This window comes from Ranitomeya variabilis, chromosome 1 (assembly GCF_051348905.1).
Source record: "Ranitomeya variabilis isolate aRanVar5 chromosome 1, aRanVar5.hap1, whole genome shotgun sequence".
Taxonomy (NCBI): domain Eukaryota; kingdom Metazoa; phylum Chordata; class Amphibia; order Anura; family Dendrobatidae; genus Ranitomeya; species Ranitomeya variabilis.
This window is the reverse complement of record NC_135232.1, coordinates 564743129-564765305: the sequence shown is the minus strand read 5'-3', so window position 1 is coordinate 564765305 and position 22177 is coordinate 564743129. Positions and strand designations below refer to the sequence as shown.

Sequence of the window (22177 nt, the reverse complement as noted above, 5' to 3'; positions counted from 1 at the left end):
GGAGAGAGAGGGATCCACCCTCAGGGACAGGAAACCTACAGGTGAAAAAGGCGATACCTCTCTCCCACATCAGTTCGGTTTCCTGTCCCTGACGGGGAACCTGCAGCATGATCGTCGTGGGATGCCGGGGGTCCATCGGTTCGATTACTGGCAGCGGGGGGCCCTGCCTCGGACATGGTGGATATCCTCCCCGAAGGCCACGATCCCAGGGTTAGCGGGCCTTGTGTGTGAGCGGGGGAGAAGCAATGAAGAAAGAATCCATCTGCTTCACCCCATAAAAAAATTAGCAGCCGGTAATAGGTGACAGTGGTCACCTGGTTTCTTACCGCCGGTTCTCCTGCTGGGCGTCATGGAGCGGCGCTCCCTCCATTGTGCGCCGGCGTGTGCCTGTAATCCCAGGGAGTCTAAGGCTGTGGTGGCCTCCTTCAGCGTGATGATCTGGCAGGCGGTAGAATGGATGCTCCCTCCAGGAAGCAAGACGCCGTGGAAACGAGCACGCGCGTACTGCCCACAAAGCATTCTGGTAATCCCAGAATGCTTGGCGCAGGGGTCACTTCCGGGGTGGCACACGGCATCTCTGGGTAATGGATCCAGCGGTGCGCCGCCCCGCTTATGCATAAAAGAGGCAGAAAACAGCATGGCCGGTGCTCAGAAATAGTCTCACCATGAGTGAGAAGGCGCAACTGGCAGAAGAAATTCTGCAGTCCCCACCAAAAAAGCGCCAACCGCAGCGTCAGCAGCAGCAGCACCATCACCAGCAGCAACGACAGCATGATACTCCTTCCCAGAGTCGCAGCTCAGGATCTCAACGTAGCAGAGACTCGGGTGGATCCAGAAGACCAGTAACTGTTCAAGTCAAGGAAGCTACTCCTACGCCAGAACCGGTATTCCCCTTAAATTAGGAGGGTAAGTAATCTTTGTGAATGCTCATTTTCTAAAAGGGGTTTTATTGTTTTCTTCGGGGAAGAAGTGTACAGCGAAAACCAGGCACAGAGTATGTCCGATCTGCTCTGTAGAACTGCCTGCTACATGGGTTAAAAAAACTCTGTGCCATATGCATCGAAAATACCATTTCCGAAGAGTCCCCAAGATTCGCATCTGACTTAAAACCGTTAATTAAATCCCAGGTAGAGGATGTGTTAAAAAGTGCCAAAGGTTTAAAAAGGAAACATAGGTCCAAACATAGATCCCCGGAGCCAAGTTCCAGCGAAGAAGATAGCGATACCTCTAATTCAGACATTTTGCTTTCCTCTCTATCATCCTCTTGTTCCTCGGAGGGGGGCCGCAATTGCTTTCCCATTGATGAGACAGACGCTTTAGTAAAAGCGTTAAGAACAACCATGGGACTAGTAGAGACCAAATCCAAAAAAAACCGCACAAGACTTTATGTTTAGCGGTCTGGAACAAAGGAAACGAAGAGCGTTTCCAGTAAATAATAAAATACATGCCCTAATAATAAAAAGAGTGGAAGAGGCCAGACAAAAAAGTCCTCTTAACCCCGAAAAGGAAATATCTTTTTGACGACCCAGCCTGTTCTTCCAGGAGTAAGACACCAAAACTGGATGTCGCCATTGCAAAAGCATCGAAAAAATTAGCTTTACCTTTTGAAGATATGGAGACCCTAAAGGACCCTATGGATAAGAAGGCTGAGGTATTTCTAAAAGGTTCTTGGGAAGCTGCTGGGGGAGGACTAAAATCAGCTATAGCCGCCACATGTACCGCCAGGTCATTAATGGTGTGGTTAGATCATTTACAATCACAACTAAAAGATAGATCTCCGAGATAATCAGTATTAGATTCAATCTCAATAATGAAAGGAGCAGCTGCATTTCTAGCAGACACATCTATAGACTCTGTGAGATTGGCGGCAAGAGCTGCTTCCTTTTCGAATGCAGCAAAGAGGGTTTTATGGCTCAAATGTTGTCCGGGGACCTACAAACGAAAGCCAAATTTTGTTCCATACCCTGTGAAGGGGAGGTCCTATTTGTCCCTACCTTAGATGATATCCTGGAGAAAGCGGGGGACAAGAAAAAAGCCTTTCCGGGGTTCCCTAACCAATTATACAGTGGGGCAAAAAAGTATTTAGTCAGTCAGCAATAGTGCAAGTTCCACCACTTAAAAAGATGAGAGGCGTCTGTAATTTACATCATAGGTAGACCTCAACTATGGGAGACAAACTGAGAAAAAAAAATCCAGAAAATCACATTGTCTGTTTTTTTAACATTTTATTTGCATACTATGGTGGAAAATAAGTATTTGGTCAGAAACAAACAATCAAGATTTCTGGCTCTCACAGACCTGTAACTTCTTCTTTAAGAGTCTCCTCTTTCCTCCACTCATTACCTGTAGTAATGGCACCTGTTTAAACTTGTTATCAGTATAAAAATACACCTGTGCACACCCTCAAACAGTCTGACTCCAAACTCCACTATGGTGAAGACCAAAGAGCTGTCAAAGGACACCAGAAACAAAATTGTAGCCCTGCACCAGGCTGGGAAGACTGAATCTGCAATAGCCAACCAGCTTGGAGTGAAGAAATCAACAGTGGGAGCAATAATTAGAAAATGGAAGACATTCAAGACCACTGATAATCTCCCTCGATCTGGGGCTCCACGCAAAATCCCACCCCGTGGGGTCAGAATGATCACAAGAACGGTGAGCAAAAATCCCAGAACCACACGGGGGGACCTAGTGAATGAACTGCAGAGAGCTGGGACCAATGTAACAAGGCCTACCATAAGTAACACACTACGCCACCATGGACTCAGATCCTGCAGTGCCAGACGTGTCCCACTGATTAAGCCAGTACATGTCCGGGCCCGTCTGAAGTTTGCTAGAGAGCATTTGGATGATCCAGAGGAGTTTTGGGAGAATGTCCTATGGTCTGATGAAACCAAACTGGAACTGTTTGGTAGAAACACAACTTGTCGTGTTTGGAGGAAAAAGAATACTGAGTTGCATCCATCAAACACCATACCTACTGTAAAGCATGGTGGTGGAAACATCATGCTTTGGGGCTGTTTCTCTGCAAAGGGGCCAGGACGACTGATCCGGGTACATGAAAGAATGAATGGGGCCATGTATCGTGAGATTTTGAGTGCAAACCTCCTTCCATCAGCAAGGGCATTGAAGATGAAACGTGGCTGGGTCTTTCAACATGACAATGATCCAAAGCACACCGCCAGGGCAACGAAGGAGTGGCTTCGTAAGAAGCATTTCAAGGTCCTGGAGTGGCCTAGCCAGTCTCCAGATCTCAACCCTATAGAAAACCTTTGGAGGGAGTTGAAAGTCCATGTTGCCAAGCGAAAAGCTAAAAACATCACTGCTCTAGAGGAGATCTGCATGGAGGAATGGGCCAACATACCAACAACAGTGTGTGGCAACCTTGTGAAGACTTACAGAAAACGTTTGACCTCTGTCATTGCCAGCAAAGGATATATTACAAAGTATTGAGATTAAATTTTGTTTCTGACCAAATACTTATTTTCCACCATAATATGCAAATAAAATGATAAAAAAACAGACAATGTGATTTTCTGGATTTTTTTTTCTCAGTTTGTCTCCCATAGTTGAGGTCTACCTATGATGTAAATTACAGACGCCTCTCATCTTTTTAAGTGGTGGAACTTGCACTATTGCTGACTGACTAAATACTTTTTTGCCCCACTGTGTATATATATATATATATATATATATATATATATATATATATATATATACACATACATATATATATGTGTATATATATACATACATATCTTGTAGCACAAACTATTCTTATAGAGATTGACAAGCCTCCCCTGGAAAAAGCTAAACGTGAAAAGTGCGTCGGGGTGTCAGCACCATTTAAAGGTACAGTACACACTGAATCCTTCGACACTAGGTACTTTACTTTTAAGGACATAAACACTAGGCACTTTAACTGCTGCCATCTACTTCCCATTTGGGTATATGCACACTTGCACTTTTCTATGACTTGCATATGAATGGATAATCCTATCATTTTCTGGACTGGAGGCATGCAATAACCTTTTTTGAAGCAGATTTACTCCGTAATGATCATGATATGCATGTCCTCTTTTCTTCAATGGTAGCATTTTCTATGATTTTCCATATTTAATTAATGTTACATTGTCATGGTACTGTATTCCTCTGGATGGTTGCTTTCTTTGCAGTGTCGTCCCCTGTTTTCATTATTAACACAGTTTTTCATTGTTTTATCAATACTACTAATAAAATTCGAATATTTTATGGCATATAGCTTCCGTTTTGCTTTGTTTGATGTATGGCACTTGTGTTGGTTGTAGAGTCTGTCTCATGCTACCACGAGTGTGAAAGCACAACCAACATTCAAGAGTGACCAAAACATCAGCCAGAAAGCATTGGTACTGAGATGTGGTCCCCACCTGCAGATCCACTCCTTTATTGAGGGTGTCTTGATAACTGCCAATAATTTCCATCTGTTGTCTATTTCATTTGCACAACAGCATGTGAAATTGATTGTCAAACAGTGTCGCCTCCTAAGTGGACAGTTTGATTTCACAGAAGTTTGATTTACTTGGAGTTATATTCTGTTGTTTAAGTGTTCCCTTTATTTTTTTGAGCAGTATATATATAGATATATATATATACACACACACACACACACATATATATATATATATATACACACACACACATATACTGTATATATATATATATATATATATATATATATATATATATATATATATATACATACAGTACAGACCAAAAGTTTGTACACACCTTCTCATTTAAAGATTTTTCTGTATTTTCATGACTATGAAAATTGTACATTCACACTGAAGGCATCAAAACTATGAATTAACACATGTGGAATTACCTTATATACTGGAGTATAAGCCGACCCCCCTAATTTTGCCACAAAAAACTGGGAAAACTTAATGACTCGAGTATAAGCCTAGGGTGGAAAATGCAGCAGCTACCGGTAAATTTAAAAAATAAAAATAGATGCCAATAAAAGTAAAATTATTTGAGACATCAGTAGGTTAAGTGTTTTTGAATATCCATATTGAATCAGGAGCCCCATATAATGCTCTATACAGTTCATCATGGGCCCCATAAGATGCTGCACAAATGTTGATTATGACCCCATAAGATGTTCCATACAGACATTTGCCCCGTATAATGCTCCACAAATGTGGATTATGGCCCCATAAGATGCTCCACACAGATATTTGTCCCCATATCATGCTGCACATGGCCCCATATAATGCTGCACATGGCCCCATACAGATGCCCCATACAGATATTTGCCCCATATAATGCTGCACATGGCCACATACAGATGCTCCATACAGATATTTGCCCCATATAATGCTGCACATGGCCACATACAGATGCTCCATACAGATATTTGCCCCATATAATGCTGCACATGGCCACATATAGATATTTGCTCCATATAATGCTGCACATGGCCCCATAAGATGCTCCATACAGATATTTGCCCCATATAATGCTGCACATGGCCACATACAGATTCTCCATACAGATATTTGCCCCCATATCATGCTGCACATGGCCCCATAGAGATATTTGCCCCCATATATACACTTCACATGGCCCCATAAGATGCCCCATACAGGTATTTGCCCCCATATATACACTGCACATGGCCCCATAAGATGCTCTATACAGGTATTTGCCCAATATATACACTGCACATGGCCCCATAAGATGCTCCATACAAGTATTTGCCCCATATATACACTGCACATGACCCCATAAGATGCCCCATACAGGTATTTGCCCCCATATATACACTGCACATGGCCCCATAAGATGCTCTATACAGGTATTTGCCCCATATATACACTACACATGGCCTCATAAGATGCCCCATACAGATAATTGCCCCCATATATACACTGCACATGGCCCCATAAGATGCTCCACATGCTGTTGCTGAGATAAAAAAAATAAAAAAATCACATACTCACCTCTCTGGCCTCCGCCACTTGCTATACTCACCTTTCCCGTTCCACCACTGACCGCCGCTGTCTTCCCATCCTCTGCATCGACGATCAGGCAGAGGGCGGCTTGCACTAATCGCGTCACCGCGCCCTCTGACCTGAGCATCACAGAGGACGCAGAAGACACAGTGGCGCCGACGGTGGAATGAGGAGCAGGTGACTATCTCGCACTGCCCCCCATCATACTTACCTGCTCCTGACGCCGTCGCTGCACGTCTGTTCCCCGGCGCCGCATTTTCTTCCTGTAGTGAGCGGTCACCGTTAACGCACATTACAGTAATGAATATTCGGCTCCACCCCTATGGGAGGTGGAGCAGCATATTCATTACTGTAATGAGCGGTACCATGTGACCGCTCACTACAGGAAGAAACTGCAGCGCCGGGAAGCAGGGACATGCAGGGACTACGCCAGGAGCAGGTGAGTATGATTAGACAGGCCCCCGCTCCCCCTCCACTGCCGAACCCTGGGTATGACGCGAGTATATGCCGAGAGGGGGACTTTCAGCCCAAAAAAGTGGGCTGAAAATCTCGGCTTATACTCGAGTATATACGGTATATACTTAACAAAAAAGTGCGAAACAACTGAAATTATGCCTTATATTCTAGGGTCTTCAAAGTAGCCACCTTTTGCTTTGATGACTGCTTTGCACACTCTTGGCATTCTCTTGATGAGCTTCAAGAGGTAGTCACCGGGAATGGTCTTCCAACAATCTTGATGGAGTTCCCAGAGATGCTTAGCACTTGTTGGCCCTTTTGCATTCACTCTGCAGTCCAGCTCTCCCCAAACCATCTCGATTGGGTTCAGGTCTGGTGACTGTGGACGCCAGGTCATCTGGCGTAGCACCCCATCACTCTCCTTCTTGGTCAACTAGCGCTTACACAGCCTGGAGGTGTGTTTGGGGTCATTGTCCTGTTGAAACATAAATGATGGTCCAAAAAAACGCAAACCGGATGGAATAGCATGCCGCAGTAAGATGATGTGGTAGCCATGCTTGTTCAGTATGCTTTGAATTTTGAATAAATCCCCAACAGTGTCACCAGCAAAGCACCGCCAAACCATCACATTTCCTCCTCCATGCTTCACGGTGGGAACCAGGCAGGTAGAGTCCATCCGTTCACCTTTTCTGCATCGCACAAAGACACGGTGGTTGGAACCAAAGATCTCAAACTTGGACTCATCAGACCAAAGCACAGATTTCCACTGGTCTAATGTCCATTCCTTGTGTTCTTTAGCCCAAACAAGTCTCTTCTGCTTGTTGCCTGTCCTTAGCAGTGGTTTCCTAGCAGCTATTTTACCATGAAGGCCTGCTGCACAAAGTCTCCTCTTAACAGTTGTTGTAGAGATGTGTCTGCTGCTAGAACTCTTGTGTGGCATTGACCGGGTCTCTAATCTGAGCTGCTGTTAAACTGCTATTTCTGAGGCTGGTGACTTGGATAAACTTATCCTCAGAAGCAGAGGTGACTCTTGGTCTTCCTTTCCTGGGACGGTCCTCATGAGAACCAGTTTCTTTGTAACGCTTCATGGTTTTTGCAACTGCACTTGGGGACACTTTCAAAGTTTTCCCAATTTTTCAGACTGACCTTCATGTCTTAAAGTAATGATGGCCACTCGTTTTTGTTAGCTTAGCTGCTTTTTTCTTGCCATAATACAAATTCTAACAGTCTATTCAGTAGGACTATCAGCTGTGTATCCACCAGACTTCTGCACAACACAACTGATGGTTCCAACACCATTTATAAGGCAAGAAATCCCACTTATTAAACCTGGGCACACCTGTGAAGTGAAAACCATTCCCGGTGACTACCTCTTGAAGCTAATCAAGAGTGTGCAAAGCAGCCATCAAAGCAAAAGGTGGCTACTTTGAAGAACCCAGAATAAAAGACATATTTTCAGTTGTTTCACACTTTTTTGTTAAGTATATAATTCCACATGTGTTCATTCATAGTTTTGATGCCTTCAGTGTGAATGTACAATTTTCATAGTCATGGAAATACAGAAACATCTTTAAATGAGGTGTGTCCAAACTTTTGGTCTGTACTGTGCGTGTGTGTGTGTGTGTGTGTGTGTGTGTGTGTGTGTGTGTGTGTGTGTGTGTGTGTGTGTATATATATATATATATATATATATATATATATATATATATATATATATATATATATATATATATGAACATCTTGTAGCACAAAGTATTCTTATAAAGATTGACTCATGAATAAGTAATTTTAGCTCCACTTAAAAGGATCCAATCTCTACCCATCAAAACAACCTAATAATAAAGACACGCTCCTGTATCGAGAAAGTTCAGAAAACTCAATAGAAAAGCTATTATTACAGACAAAAGAGAAGTCCTGTGTACCATCCTACAACAGTCCTATCACAGGGACCCATCCCCTTTTCTCAACATTTTGTACAAAGTTATAAATAGGTCATTTTTTATATTATTTAATTGTTTGTTATCAAAGACAATGCCAAGAAACACAAGTTTAAGAATTATCTCATGGAGAATTTATACAAAAAAAAAAGAAAAAAGTCTTCCTACAGTAACGAACAGTGAATGGTTTTGTCTGCGTTATGAGTCATTCGTGTGTTGACTCTTTATGGAGGGAGATCTTGACAAATCAACATCTTTGACTGAAACCATTGGACTGACTTCCTTTGGCGTAGTCACAATGCTACTTAAAGAAGGGGGAATCCACACAGTGCTTCAGGTTGTGCCGGATTCTTAATGACAGGCATCATCGCTTAAAACCTTGCAAGTATAAAACGTCCTCACGTCACCCTAATTGCACAATATGGCAGTGTTTAACGTCTGTCAGTTAATGGCAGAAGGAGAGCACCACGCTCTATTGACCAGCCTGATCGTCAGACAAGGTTGAACCGTTAACGAGAGAGTTTTGTAAGGTGAATGTTCTGCACATAGGAACTTCCATTGAAATCCCTTTAAGGTAAAACAGCTTTCTGTCTTGACGTAACTGCAGTTTGGTCTCTCTCGTGTTCCAATGGACACGTGGCAGTGTCGACTATCAGGCCGCAGTCTTCTCATTTGTCAGCATCTGGATATGTCGGGTATTTGATTGTTTCAATTTTTTCCTTAACTTTGTATGATGGATAGAGACCGGTCCGGCCCAGTTTACGATTAACACCCTTTGAATAACCGTCCCAGTGATTTCCGGCAACGCCAATAACGTCCCCAGGTTCCATAGGAATTTCATCTGCACTTCTTGGGTGGTGGGGATAAATCGCAATTTGGTTGTGAGCATTTTGTCCTCCAAAATAATAAATATCATCCAGGGAGTGAAAGTTAGCCGAAGCATCGGGATGGAGCGTCTGCATGATCTCATAGGCAACTCGACAGACCTGCAAGAATAGAAAAATCATTAACAATCAGATGAAAAAAAAAAGTCAAATCTAGAAGTATAAAGTTCAAACTTCAGTTAGGATTTACTTTGCCAAAAATCCAAAAAAATAGAAATGTGTTAGGGGCAGATTCATAACACAGTTTGCACTAGAATTCTGGCATAAAACTGTTTGAAATGTTGCCACTCTGACTCCAGCAAAAGTTTTGGAACTTTAGTCATTTTTCTGCTAACTCCAGCATAAAAAAATGGGTGGGTGACGATAAATTAATGATAATTTATACCGCAAAAAGTGGTGTAAATTACGACAAATGTAATCCAGTCAATGATTGAAATACATTTCATCTGCTAGTACACAACACCTGAAAGATGTGCCAAATTCCTTGTGAGGCACATCTCTATTAAAGGAGTTGTCCAGGACTTTATATCGATGGCCTATTCTTAGGATAGGTCATCAATATCAGGTTGGTAGTGGTGCAATACCGATCAGACGCTCTCGGTGCCGCCAGTGATCAGTTCCGGAATGGAACTACCCAGCTCCAATGAATGCATAGTGGCCGTGGCCAAATACTGCACATCCGTCCCTATTCAAAATAACAGAGGTGGATCTGCAGTATTCCAATGAGGCCTTTATACAGTTGATGGAGCTGGGTAATTCAGCCATTGCCGGAACCTTTCAGCCACTACCGGCACCGTTCAGCCACTGCCGTCACCGCTCAGCCACTGCCGGCACCATTCAGCCACTGCTGGCACTGGGAACAACTGATTGATAGGAGTAGCAGGTGTTGGACCCCCACCAATTGGATATTGATGATCTGCGCACCTTATGCCAGAGCACACTTTGTCACAACTGGAGTGCAATATCTCAGTCTTGATCAATCGGCCTCACCGATGTGCTGCAGACTTTATATGACCTGTACTAACTGCCCGACGGGCTTTCATAAAGTAGACCGACAGCTTAAGTACATTGGTGCATTACGGCTCTACTCTGTGTGGAGATATAAAAAGGATGCCATAATATGTCCAAGACATCACAGCCCGTGGAGGTATCCTTGGGCTATTTTTGGTCAAATTCTGTAATAAACTGAAAAATATATGACATGTTCTACCAGACAGTGTTAAAATGTATACATAAGGTGCCTTACGGCTTTGTACGGAGGGAATATTAAGGAGTCATATGACTCCTGTGCACAGGCATAATTAAGAGGGTCTATCAGCACAAAATGACTGTGTAAACAAAGCATCAGCACTTGGTGCACCCTTGCAATGGCTGAGTAGTTCAGGGCACCTTCCAACTTTTTTTTACATCCGTCTCTGACCATCTGGAATCGTGGAAGAAGGGGAAGAAGAAAGATGGTGAACAAGCAGGTGGGAGGGTGCAGTGAACTGTTTTAACATGCCAAGGGCGCACCGAGCACCTGTGCTTGGTTTCAACAGACATTTTGTGTCAAAGACTAAATGGTGGTCATACACCCTAGACAGCTGTTGGCCAAACGAGTGTCCTCAGTGAATGGGGAGTAAACTTAAATCAGAGGTGTTGCCTCCTCCCATGACAATAAGGGATCAGGCACATTGAAGCAAACATGCCCAGTTTTGATTTACCACCTACATTTTCTGTTGGTGGAAAGTCAAGATACCCCAATATACATTAGATGGGTGGGCAAAGAGACTACATCTTATCAAAAGGGACATTAAGGAAACTTTTTAGGGTAGAGAGTAAGAATCAAACAGAAAGCCAAGTACTCAAGTCCTTAGAGGTAAATCCAGCCTAAATGATCTGATCTATCACATGCACCACCAAGGATTTTTGGAATGGTTGTTGGCTCAAGAATCTAGACTTATGAGACTTTTTCGACATATGAGAAGATAATTTGACTTTCTGGGAATAGTAGGTAGAAAAGGAGCCCATAAGACAGATTTGGAGATCTGTGCAACGTTTATTGCGATAGGAACGTGTGTGTCAGGTGACCAGCAGCTTTCAGTATAATCACTGGTCCCCATTTAGCAGATAGTCCCGCATGAGTAAGATGGGAATGCATTAGGAGCTGCCGGGTCAAGAGCACGAGGGGTTAACATCCTGCGATAACAATCTAACAACCATGGTCGGCTGCCAAGAAATACATTATTTGTCTGCGTAACTACATATAACAATACAAATCTGACAGTGTTTTGGGAAGAAAGGTGAACCCCCATCGCCAAGCTCCGCATATTGATTTATAGAATATTGTGCTACCTCAGTATTTACTGCAGAACAATTACATCTGCATGGCCGCCTTGTCATCTTGCCTGTCTGCCGACAAATCACGAGACACAATTGTGAAGAATAGGAGAACTCTCGGAGAACAAATATCTCACAGAAATTGGGATTTTTAGAGAAATTGAGTAGAAACTACATAAAGAAGCAGTCAGATTTCCTAATCCAATATATTTTGAGGACCAATTCCCACTGCAGGAAAAAGCCGGGATCTGGACTTTGGGAGCTTCTGCTAGCTACATACATGTGATGAACTATTACGATCTTGTGAAAGGCCATCAGTGATGCAATTACTGGCTCTGTACAAGAGCCCCATCAATCAGTGATGCAATTACTGGCTTTGTAAAAGAGCCCCATCAATCAGAGTCTAGTGGGGACCAGTGAAGTACAGATGCATCTCACAAAATTAGAATATCATTAAGAAAGTTAATTTCAGTTCTTCAATACAAAAAGTGAAACTCATATTATAGAGTCATTACAAACAGAGAAATCTATTTCAAGGGTTTATCTCTGTTAATGTTGATGATTATAGCTTACAGCCAATACAAACCCAAAAGTCATTATCTCAGTAAATTGGAATACTTTAAAACACCAGCTTGAAAAAATTATCATAAAATCCGAAATGTTAGCTTACTGAAATGCATGTTCAGTAAACGCACTCAAAACTTGGTGGGGGCTCCTTTGGCATCAATTACTGCATCATTGCGGCATGGAATGGAGGAGCTCAGCCTGTGGCACTGTTAAGGTGTTATGGAAGCCCATGTTGCTTTGATAGCAGCCTTCAGCTCGTCTGCATTGTTGGGTCTGGTGTCTCTCATCTTCCTCTTTACAATACTGCATAGATTCTCCATGGGGTTAAGATCAGGCAAGTTTGCTGTCCAATGAAGCAAAGTGATACTGTTGTTTATAAACCAGGTATTGGTACTTTAGGCAGTGGGGACAGGTGCCAAGTCCTCCTGGAGAATGGAATTTCCATCTCCAAAAAGCTTGTCGGCAGAGAAAAGCATGAAGTGCTCTAAAATTTCCTGGTAGACGGCTGAGCTGACTTTGGTCTTGATGTAACACAGTGGACCTACACCAGCAGATAACATGGCTCCCCAAACCATCGCTGATTGTGGAAACTTCACACTAGACCTCAAGCAGCTTGGACTGTCTGTCTATCCACTCTTCCTCCAGACCCTGGACCTTGATTTCCAAGGTCTTGTGTGAAGTACCCACAATCAATGACAACAATGCAGACGAGCTGAATGCTGCTATCAAAGCAACCTGGGCTTCCATAACACCTCAGCAGTGCCACAGGCAGATCGCCTCCATGCCATGCCACATTGATGCAGTAATTGATGCAAAAGGAGCCCCAACCAAGTATTGAGTGGATTTACTGAACATACATTTCGGTAGGCCAATATTTTGGATTTTAAAATCATTTTTTCAAGCTGGTGTGATAAAGTATTCTAATTTACTGAGATAATGACTTTTGGGTTTTCATTGGCTGTAAGCCATAATCATCAACATTAACAGAAATCAACACGTGAAATAGATAAATAGATCCCTCTGTTTGTAATGATACTATATATGAGTTTCACTTTATGTAATGAAGAACTGAAATAAATTAACTTTTTGATGATATTCTATTCTATTTTGTGAGATGCACCTGTATAGTCTTAAGCTGTCCAAAGACATTACATGTTTGTCCGCGAACGGTGCTTCAGCCAATCTTTCAGCAAACAATCTCTGTCAAACTCTGATAGTGGTATTAAAGGGAACCAGTCACCCCCAAAATTGAAGTTGAGCTAAGCCCACCGGCATCAGGGGCTTATCTACAGCATTCTGTAATGCAGTAGATAAGCCCCCGATGTATCCTGAAAGATGAGAAAAAGAGGTTAGATTATACTCACCTGGGTGGGCGGCCTGATCCAATGGGCGTCGCGGTCCGGGGCCTCCCATCTTCATAGGATGACGTCCTCTTCTTGTCTTCACGCTGCGGCTCTGGCGCAGGTGTACTTTGTCTGCCCTGTTGAGGGCAGAGCAAAGTACTGCAGTGCGCAGGCGCTGGGCCTCTCTGACCTTTTCCGGCGCCTGCGTGCTGCAGTACTTTGCTCGTTAAGACAAGAAGAGGACAGTATCCTATGAAGATAGGAAGCCCCGGACCGGACCGCGAAGCCCATCGGACCGGACCGCAGTGGGAACGCCCCTGGGTGAGTATAATCTAAAGTCTATTTCTCATTATTCAGGATACATCGGGGGCTTATCTACAGCATTACGGAATGCTGTAGATAAGCCCCTAATGCCGGTGGGCTTAGCTCAACTTCGATTTTGGGGGTGACAGGTTCCCTTTAAACATGCGCCGGTATGGGATCACATCATTTAATGCGCCCTTGTCGTGATCGCGGGTCACCAGTGGGCTGCTATGACAGCTGGGAGTCTGGTGAAGGGTGGTCTCCAAGTGTAGACCTGCTATATGTTACCCACAAATCAGCATGTAGCCTCCCTACGCGTCTCCCACTCCGTTCAGAGGAGATTAGGGAATATATGAGTACACATAAAGGTAGCACTCTTACAGTAGCAAGAAGTCCCGTTTTGGGTCTGACAAGTTGTGTTAATACCATATATGATAATTGGTCTATGACTATTAAGAACAGTGGAAAAAAGGTTAAAAAAACCCCATAATAGTTCCAATTACCCCCTTTTCCTCTGATTAGAAAAAACAACATTAAACAAATAATAAAAGGACACATGGTATAGCCGAATTCAGGCAAGCCTGATCTATCAAAGTATACAAATAATTAACCAGATCAATAAACACTGTAAATGAAAAAAAAAAAAAAATCAAGAACGCCAAAACTGTCTTTTTTTTTTCCCAAAAAAAATGTTGTGACAAGCAATCAAAATGTCACATCTATCCCAAAATGGTATCAATAAAAGCTTTGCTTCACCCCACAAAATATAAGCCATCACACAGCTCCATGGACTAAAACAATAAAAGCTTTATAAGTCTCTGAAAATGGTGATAGCCCACAAAATTTTTTGTACACTTCTGATTTTTTTTCACCATTAAATTAACCAAAAAACTGGACATGTTCGTTATCGCCGTAATTGTATTGATCAGCAGAATCATATCGGAAAGTCTTTCTTTACCACAAAATGTGCACCGTAAAAATAATTCCCAAAAAATGTCAGAATTAAAGGGAAGGTGCCACCAGTTTTCTTGTAGTTTGTTTTTTTGTGAAATTAAGCTTAAAATAGTAAATAAAATGTATTAATGCAATGTTTGCACTGTTTGCAAACATTTCTATATGAAAAATATTATATATTTTCTTACAAATATATATATTGACCACTAGGGGGAGCATTTTCCGTTTTAGACCTCAAGCAGCTATAGTAAGACTTACCAGCTTTACTGTTAGCTGGAAAATCTGGGCAGTACCTGCTGACATCACCATTTCCCTCCCCTTTTGGGTGGTCTAGTATCCCTGGGGCAGAATGAAGAGCAGTATCACAGGGCAGAGCCATTTTGTGTGTGACTGCCCTGTGATCTGCTATCACCAGCAGTTACTGCATCAGAAGCACAGTTAGTTTATGTGGTGTGTATGGAGCAGCATTGTCTGTGCAGAGCTGTCTGTGCCTCATCCCTCAGTAAGATAAGAAGGAGCTCCAGGTCTGCAGTGAATGGCCAGGCATTGTGGAGGGAGGGGAGAGATACATTGTATGGCTGAGAGAGGTGTCAGGTGTCACCTCTCTCTGCAGGCTGGGAATGGAGCTCCTGTGATAGAGAGTAAGTGGAGCTCAGCAGAGAGCACTGGGCTATAATAAAATGGCTGCTAGTCACACCTACAGCAGTGAGTTGTGCAGCCCACAGAGGCGTGCCCAGCTCACTGCTAACACCTCTCCAATGTTATAGATAGGGTCAGCGCCGGTCTATTATCTCCTATGTCCATGGGGTGCTGTAAAATGACACTGTTAGTGCCCTGCTACTGCTGCAAAACCAAGATGTCAGCCCCCAGTTCCTTCTTTAAACACATATAACACACGAAATCTGTTTCACATGCATTTAAAACTTGGTTATAGCAGCATGTTATGCTACATTACAGTGATTTATTAATGATCTACAAATGCGGTACCTTACCTTTAAGTTTTTTCCCCACAATTTCTCCCCACCTGGAATTTTTTTTCTGTTTTTCAGTACACTATGAATGGTGTTATTCAAAAGTACAACCGTCCTGCAAAAAAGCAATATGTCTATGTGGACAGAAAAATAAAAACGTTATGGCTCTGGGAAGAAAAAATGAAGACACGAAAAAAACGGAAATTGGCCCTGGCGTGAATTGGGTAAGGCGGTGTACATTTACCGGGATTTCTCTTTCCTGCTTCCGGTTTTGCATGAGATCCCCCTCCCCCCAAAAAAAATCGTATTTACCACAATATTTGAAATTGAAGTAAAACCAAATCTTTTATTTTTCAGAGACTTTTAACTAGGGACTAAAAGAAGCCTTGAATATAATAAGACATAGTGACACTGTAAGGCACGCGTCTCTTCTAGGACCACAGTGAGGACCTTTTGTCCTACATGTGACCGATGGATAACACATGGTCATCTTTCGCCTGCTTGTGAAGTGTATTATGCAGCCACAAATCTGTAAATGCATGCCATGATCTACAGGTCATGAAGTCCCAACCAGTATGGCTCCCAGGGTAGGACAAGCCCACGCTGCTTTATATTGGCCCGAGCTCATGGTAAATGCATTTCCTAGGCTAGATGTCTCAGAAAGTCTCTGTAAGCCCTGCTGATCACTCCTAGAGCAGAAAAAACAAGTAAAACCCAGTAATAAAGGTCATGGCAGCCACTTATCGGCATTTGTGCTATGGGTATTTACAGACCTCATACATTAATTCCACAGCTTCACAAAGGCTGTGTAGTCACAATAGAGATGGAAAGAAACTATAGAAAAAAAGTCTCTGTTTTCAGGTTGGCATTTGTTAATAAACCTTCAAATGGTTGGAAACCAACCTCTTCATATAAATATAACTGATGACACTTAAAGTGAAGCTCTACCTTCAATTAAAGGGGTCTTTTTGGAGGTTTCAAAATTGGTCCTAAGGTTGGGAAAGTTTTAAAGTAACAAATATCAATTATTTATCCAATGAGTTCTAAGTAGTGATGAGTGAGTATACTCGTTGCTCGGGTCCGGTCCAAGTGCGGCACACACCCTGATGCACTTAAGTCAGGACTAAGCTTTTCGTCCGAATCAATATAATTCCGTGTACATTGTGTTTTTATATACTCTTAATTATTGTACTTGTGCGGGCACTCTTTTACACACAGTGCCAACGTAGGAGAACTACAATACCCAGATAGACTAGCGAAATTAGGATTATTTAGTCTAGAAAAAAGACGACTGAGGAGCGATCTAATAACCATGTATAAGTATATAAGGGGACAATACAAATATCTCGCTGAGGATCTGTTTATACCAAGGAAGGTGACGGTCACAAGGGGGCATTCTCTGCGTCTGGAGGAGAGAAGGTTTTTCCACCAACATAGAAGAGGATTCTTTACTGTTAGGGCAGTGAGAATCTGGAATTCCTTGCCTGAGGAGGTGGTGATGGCGAACTCAGTCGAGGGGTTCAAGAGAGGCCTGGATGTCTTCCTGGAGCAGAACAATATTGTATCATACAATTATTAGGTTCTGTAGAAGGACATAGATCTGGGGATTTATTATGATGGAATATAGGCTGAACTGGATGGACAAATGTATTTTTTCAGCCTTACTAACTATGTTACTATGTTTGCCACCCACTGTTTAATAAAGGTGTTTTACTCTATTTATATAGTCCCGTTACCATTTTTTAGGCCCATGCTTAGTGGTTTCTTTTGTTTTGCAATAGAAGTTACTAGAATTCAAGTCCTGTTCCTCTCTGAAGAGGCAACTTGTTTATCCAATGAGTCTCATATTGCTCTGGTTGTCCCTCACAGATGTCAGTACCCGAAATGATGATGTTCCACCCATCAGTCATATTTACATGTACATCACATGACCACTGAGGCAACTGTTTGATTGTTGTGGACAGGTGGGGTCATCTCTGGTACCAGCTGCAACTACCAAAATGGAGCACCAGGGGATTCAATGGGTAAGCAATTTTATCACATTATCTACCTTTAAAAAAGTTTTTTTTCCAAGAATGTAATAAGTAGCCCCCTTCACATAATTCAAAACAGCAGCTCGTCTTTGTCACATGTAAGGACAGGCAGCAATCTGAAGAAACACAGCTCTCGAATTTCATGAGTACCAACTGTTATCTACTTTCAGCAGAGTGTACAGAAGAATGTATGTGCCTGCCTCTAGCTCCTGCTCATTCTCCTTTTGTCATAGAATTCTAAAAACAGCAACTGTCATCTCCAATCCCGGGAATGGGAAAGTCTGTCTTCACCGAATACAGATTTTACTCATGAACTGAGAATGAATAATCAAGTCCAGGAGAAAAAAAAGTAGATTTCACTGATAAGATATATTATAAAGTTTTTTTTAAATTTCCATGTGTACTATTGATTTACGAAATAAAATTGTAAACAGTTACACTTTAAGGCCAGTTCTGGAAACTCCCAGAAAACGGATTTAACATTAGCTATACGTATAGTAAGCAGGGGGTCTTCTGTAAAGGACATAACTCTTGTTACCCATAAGGCTAGAACATGTTCAGCTCGATGAGATGGTCACTCATCTAGAAATTCTCTTGAGCAGCGAAAATCAAGAAATAAATGAAAAGCACTCATGGAACATTTAAGGACACTACGGATATTCATTAACTTTCAAAAGGGTTATTGAGCTTAAAAAAAAAAAAAAAGTTTTAAAATGGATATTACTTGGGTGTTCTTAATTTGGGAACTCCATTAATAAGCCAGAGTTGACTACGGCTATAAACTTAAGTGTACTGTAGTGTTCAAAATAATAGCAGTGTGTTCAAAAACATAAGTTAATCACAAAATCTTTCTACTAGTTCTTATTTCCAGCATTGGGAACATTGCACTCTGTTTTCTAATTCAAAACGTGAAGAGAAATGTAAATAATTTTTAACTACTTTACAGAAAATAACAGAAAATTAACATTGTCTGCTTTAAAAAATAGCAGTGTCTGCATTTGTCTTTACAAACTCACAATATGTAATATGTTTTTGAGGGTTCAGCTTTCCCGTGAATTACTAAACCAATATTTAGCTGTTACCCACAGTTTTTTAGAACTGCTTCACATCTACAGTTGTGGCCAAAAGTATTGACACCCCTCCAATTCTGTAAGATAATACTCAGTGTCTTCCTGAAAATGATTGCAAACACAAATTCTTTGGTATTATTATCTTCATTTAATTTGTCTTAAATGAAAAAACACAAAAGAGAATGAAGCAAAAAGCAAAACATTGATCATTTCACACAAAACTCCAAAACTGGGCCAGACAAAAGTATTGGCACCCTCAGCCTAATACTTGGTTGCACAACCTTTAGCCAAAATAACTGCGACCAACCGCTTCCGGTAACCATCAATGAGTTTCTTACAATGCTCTGCTGGAATTTTAGACCATTCTTCTTTGGCAAACTGCTCCAGGTCCCTGATATTTGAAGGGTGCCTTCTCCAAACTGCCATTTTTAGATCTCTCCACAGGTGTTCTATGGGATTCAGGCCTGGACTCATTGCTGGCCACCTTAGAAGTCTCCGGTGCTTTCTCTCAAACCATTTTCTAGTGCTTTTTGAAGTGTGTTTTGGGTCATTGTCCTGCTGGAAGACCCATGACCTCTGAGGGAGACCCAGCATTCTCACACTGGGCCCTACTTTATGCTGCAAAATTTGTTGGTAGTCTTCAGACTTCATAATGCCATGCACACGGACAAGCAGTCCAGTGCCAGAGGCAGCAAAGCAACCCCAAAACATCAGGGAACCTCCGCCATGTTTGACTGTAGGGACCGTGTTCTTTTCTTTGAATGCCTCTTTTTTTCTCCTGTAAACTCTATGTTGATGCCTTTGCCCAAAAAGCTCTACTTTTGTCTCATCTGACCAGAGAACATTCTTCCAAAACGTTTTAGGCTTTTTCAGGTAAGTTTTGGCAAACTCCAGCCTGGCTTTTTTATGTCTCGGGGTAAGAAGTGGGGTCTTCCTGGGTCTCCTACCATACAGTCCCTTTTCATTCAGATGCCGACGGATAGTACGGATTGACACTGTTGTACCCTCGGACTGCAGGGCAGCTTAAACTTGTTAGTCGAGGTTCTTTATCCAACATCCGCACAATCTTGCGTTGAAATCTCTTGTCAATTTTTCTTTTCCGTCCACATCTAGGGAGGTGAGCCACAGTGCCATGGGCTTTAAACTTCTTGATGACACTGTGCACGGTAGACACAAAAACATTCAGGTCTTTGGAGATAGACATGCAGCCTTGAGATAACTCATGCTTCCTCACAATTTGGTTTCCCAAGTCCTCAGTTCTTTGGTCTTCTTTCTTTTCTCCATGCTCAATGTGGTACACACAAGGACACAGGGCAGAGGTTGAGTCAACTTTAATCCATGTCAACTGGCTGCAAGTGTGATTTAGTTATTGCCAACACCCGTTAGGTGCCACAGGTAAGTTACAGGTGCAGTTAATTACACAAATTAGAGAAGCATCACATGATTTTTCGAACAGTGCCAATACTTTTGTCCACCCCCTTTTTTATGTTTGGTGTGGAATTATATCCAATTTGGCTTTAGGACATTATTTTTCGTGTTTTTTCATTTAAGACAAATTAAATGAAGATAATAATACCAAAGAATTTGTGATTGCAATCATTTTCAGGAAGAAACTGAGTATTATCTGACAAAATTGCAGGGGTGTCAATACTTTTGGCCACAACTGTATGTTGAATGGAGTCAACCAACTTCTGGCCCCTGTCACCTGTTATTCCAGCCCAGGATGCTTAGACTACATCCCACAATTTTTTCGCACTTGTTGGCTGTGAATCAGAAACGTCATTTTTTATGTCACCCCACAAATATTTTATCCGATTAAGGTCCAGGGATTGGGCCGGCGGCTCCATAACATCAATTTTGTTTGACTGGAACCAAGATTTTGCTTGTTTACTGATGTTTAGGGTCATAGTCTTGTTGAAACCCCCATTTCAAGGGCATATCCTCTTCAGCATAAGGGCTGTCCCACACGTCCAGATAATTCCGTTACCGGAAACAATCGGTACCGGAATTATCCGTGTCCGTGTGCCCCAACTTTTCTTGTGTACATCAGTGTGTCACACTTGCGGCACACGTGTGCAGCCCGTGTTCCCACTGGGTACCACACGCACCGTGCTGGGTACCACACGTAGGAGCATCTGGTGCTGAAGCTGCGATTCATATGTTCCCTGCAGCAGCGTTTGCTGCAGAGAAGATATGAATAATAGTGTTTAAAATAAAGATCTATGTGTCCGCCGCCCTCCCACCCCCTGTGCGCCCCCCCGCTGGTCAGAAAATACTTACCCGCCTCCCTCGCTGCTTCCTGGTCTGGCCGCGGCTTCTAGTGTATGCGGTCAGGTGGGGCCGCTCATTTACACTCATGAATAGGCGGCTCCACCCCTATTGGAGGTGGAGCCACATATTCATGAGTGTAATCGGCGGCCCCACGTGACCGCATACAGTAGAGAAGCCGCGGTCAGACCAGGAAGAAGCTACAGCCAACGAGGGAGCGGGTGAGTATTTTCAGGACAGCGGGGGGGCGCACAGGGGGTGGGGGGGCGGCGGACACATAGATCTGTCTTTTAAACACTATTATTCATATCTTCTCTGCAGCAAACGCTGCTGGAGAGAAGATATGAATCGCGGCTTCAGCACCATGTGGGGGGGACAGCGCTTACTGTAGCGCTGTCAACTGCACGCAAACGGACTGCAGACGGAGAACGTCCGTGTGCGGTCCGTGTTTTACACGGACCCATTGACTTTAATGGGTCCGTGTAATACTTGCGCTCCCACGAACACTGACATGTCTCCGTGTTTGGCACACGGAGACACGGTCCGCAAAAAATCAATGACATCTGCACAGATGCATTGATTTTAATGGGTCTACGTGTGTCAGTGGCTCCGGTACGTGAGGAAACGGTCACCTCACGTACTGGAGACACTGACGTGTGAAACCGGCCTTAGGCAACATGACCTCGTTAAGTATTTTAATATATGCAAACTGGTCCATGATCCCTGGTATGTGGTAAATAGGTCCGCCAAAATGGAAAGAGTAAAATGCCCAGATCATGAAGCTTGCACCACCATGCTTCACTGTCTTCAGACTGTACTGTGGCTTGAATACGGAGTTTGGGGGTCGTCTGACGAACGGCCAGTGGCCCTTAAGCCCAAAAAGAACAATTTTTACGTTCATCAGTCCATAAAACTTTTTTCCATTTCTCTTTAGGCCAGTTGATGTGTTCTTTGGTAAATTATATCCGCTTCGCTTCAGTACATGTCTTTTTTTTTAACACTGGGACTTTGCGGAGATTCTTCTAAGAGATTCACTTCACACAGGCGTCTTCTAACTGTCACAGTACTCACAGGTA

General features: G+C 42.7%; 1 protein-coding gene across 2 annotated transcripts in view; it reads right to left on the bottom strand.

The window, feature by feature from the left end:
• Positions 1-8444: 8444 nt before the first annotated feature.
• FUT8 (fucosyltransferase 8) overlaps positions 8445-22177 on the bottom strand; it is a 270203-nt gene continuing 256470 nt past the window's right edge. For both annotated transcript variants that reach the window (XM_077257005.1, XM_077256999.1), the window contains one exon: positions 8445-9375. In XM_077257005.1, the coding sequence (XP_077113120.1) occupies positions 9058-9375 (318 nt within the window). In that variant the 3' untranslated portion in view covers positions 8445-9057. The remainder of the gene's footprint in view (positions 9376-22177) is intronic.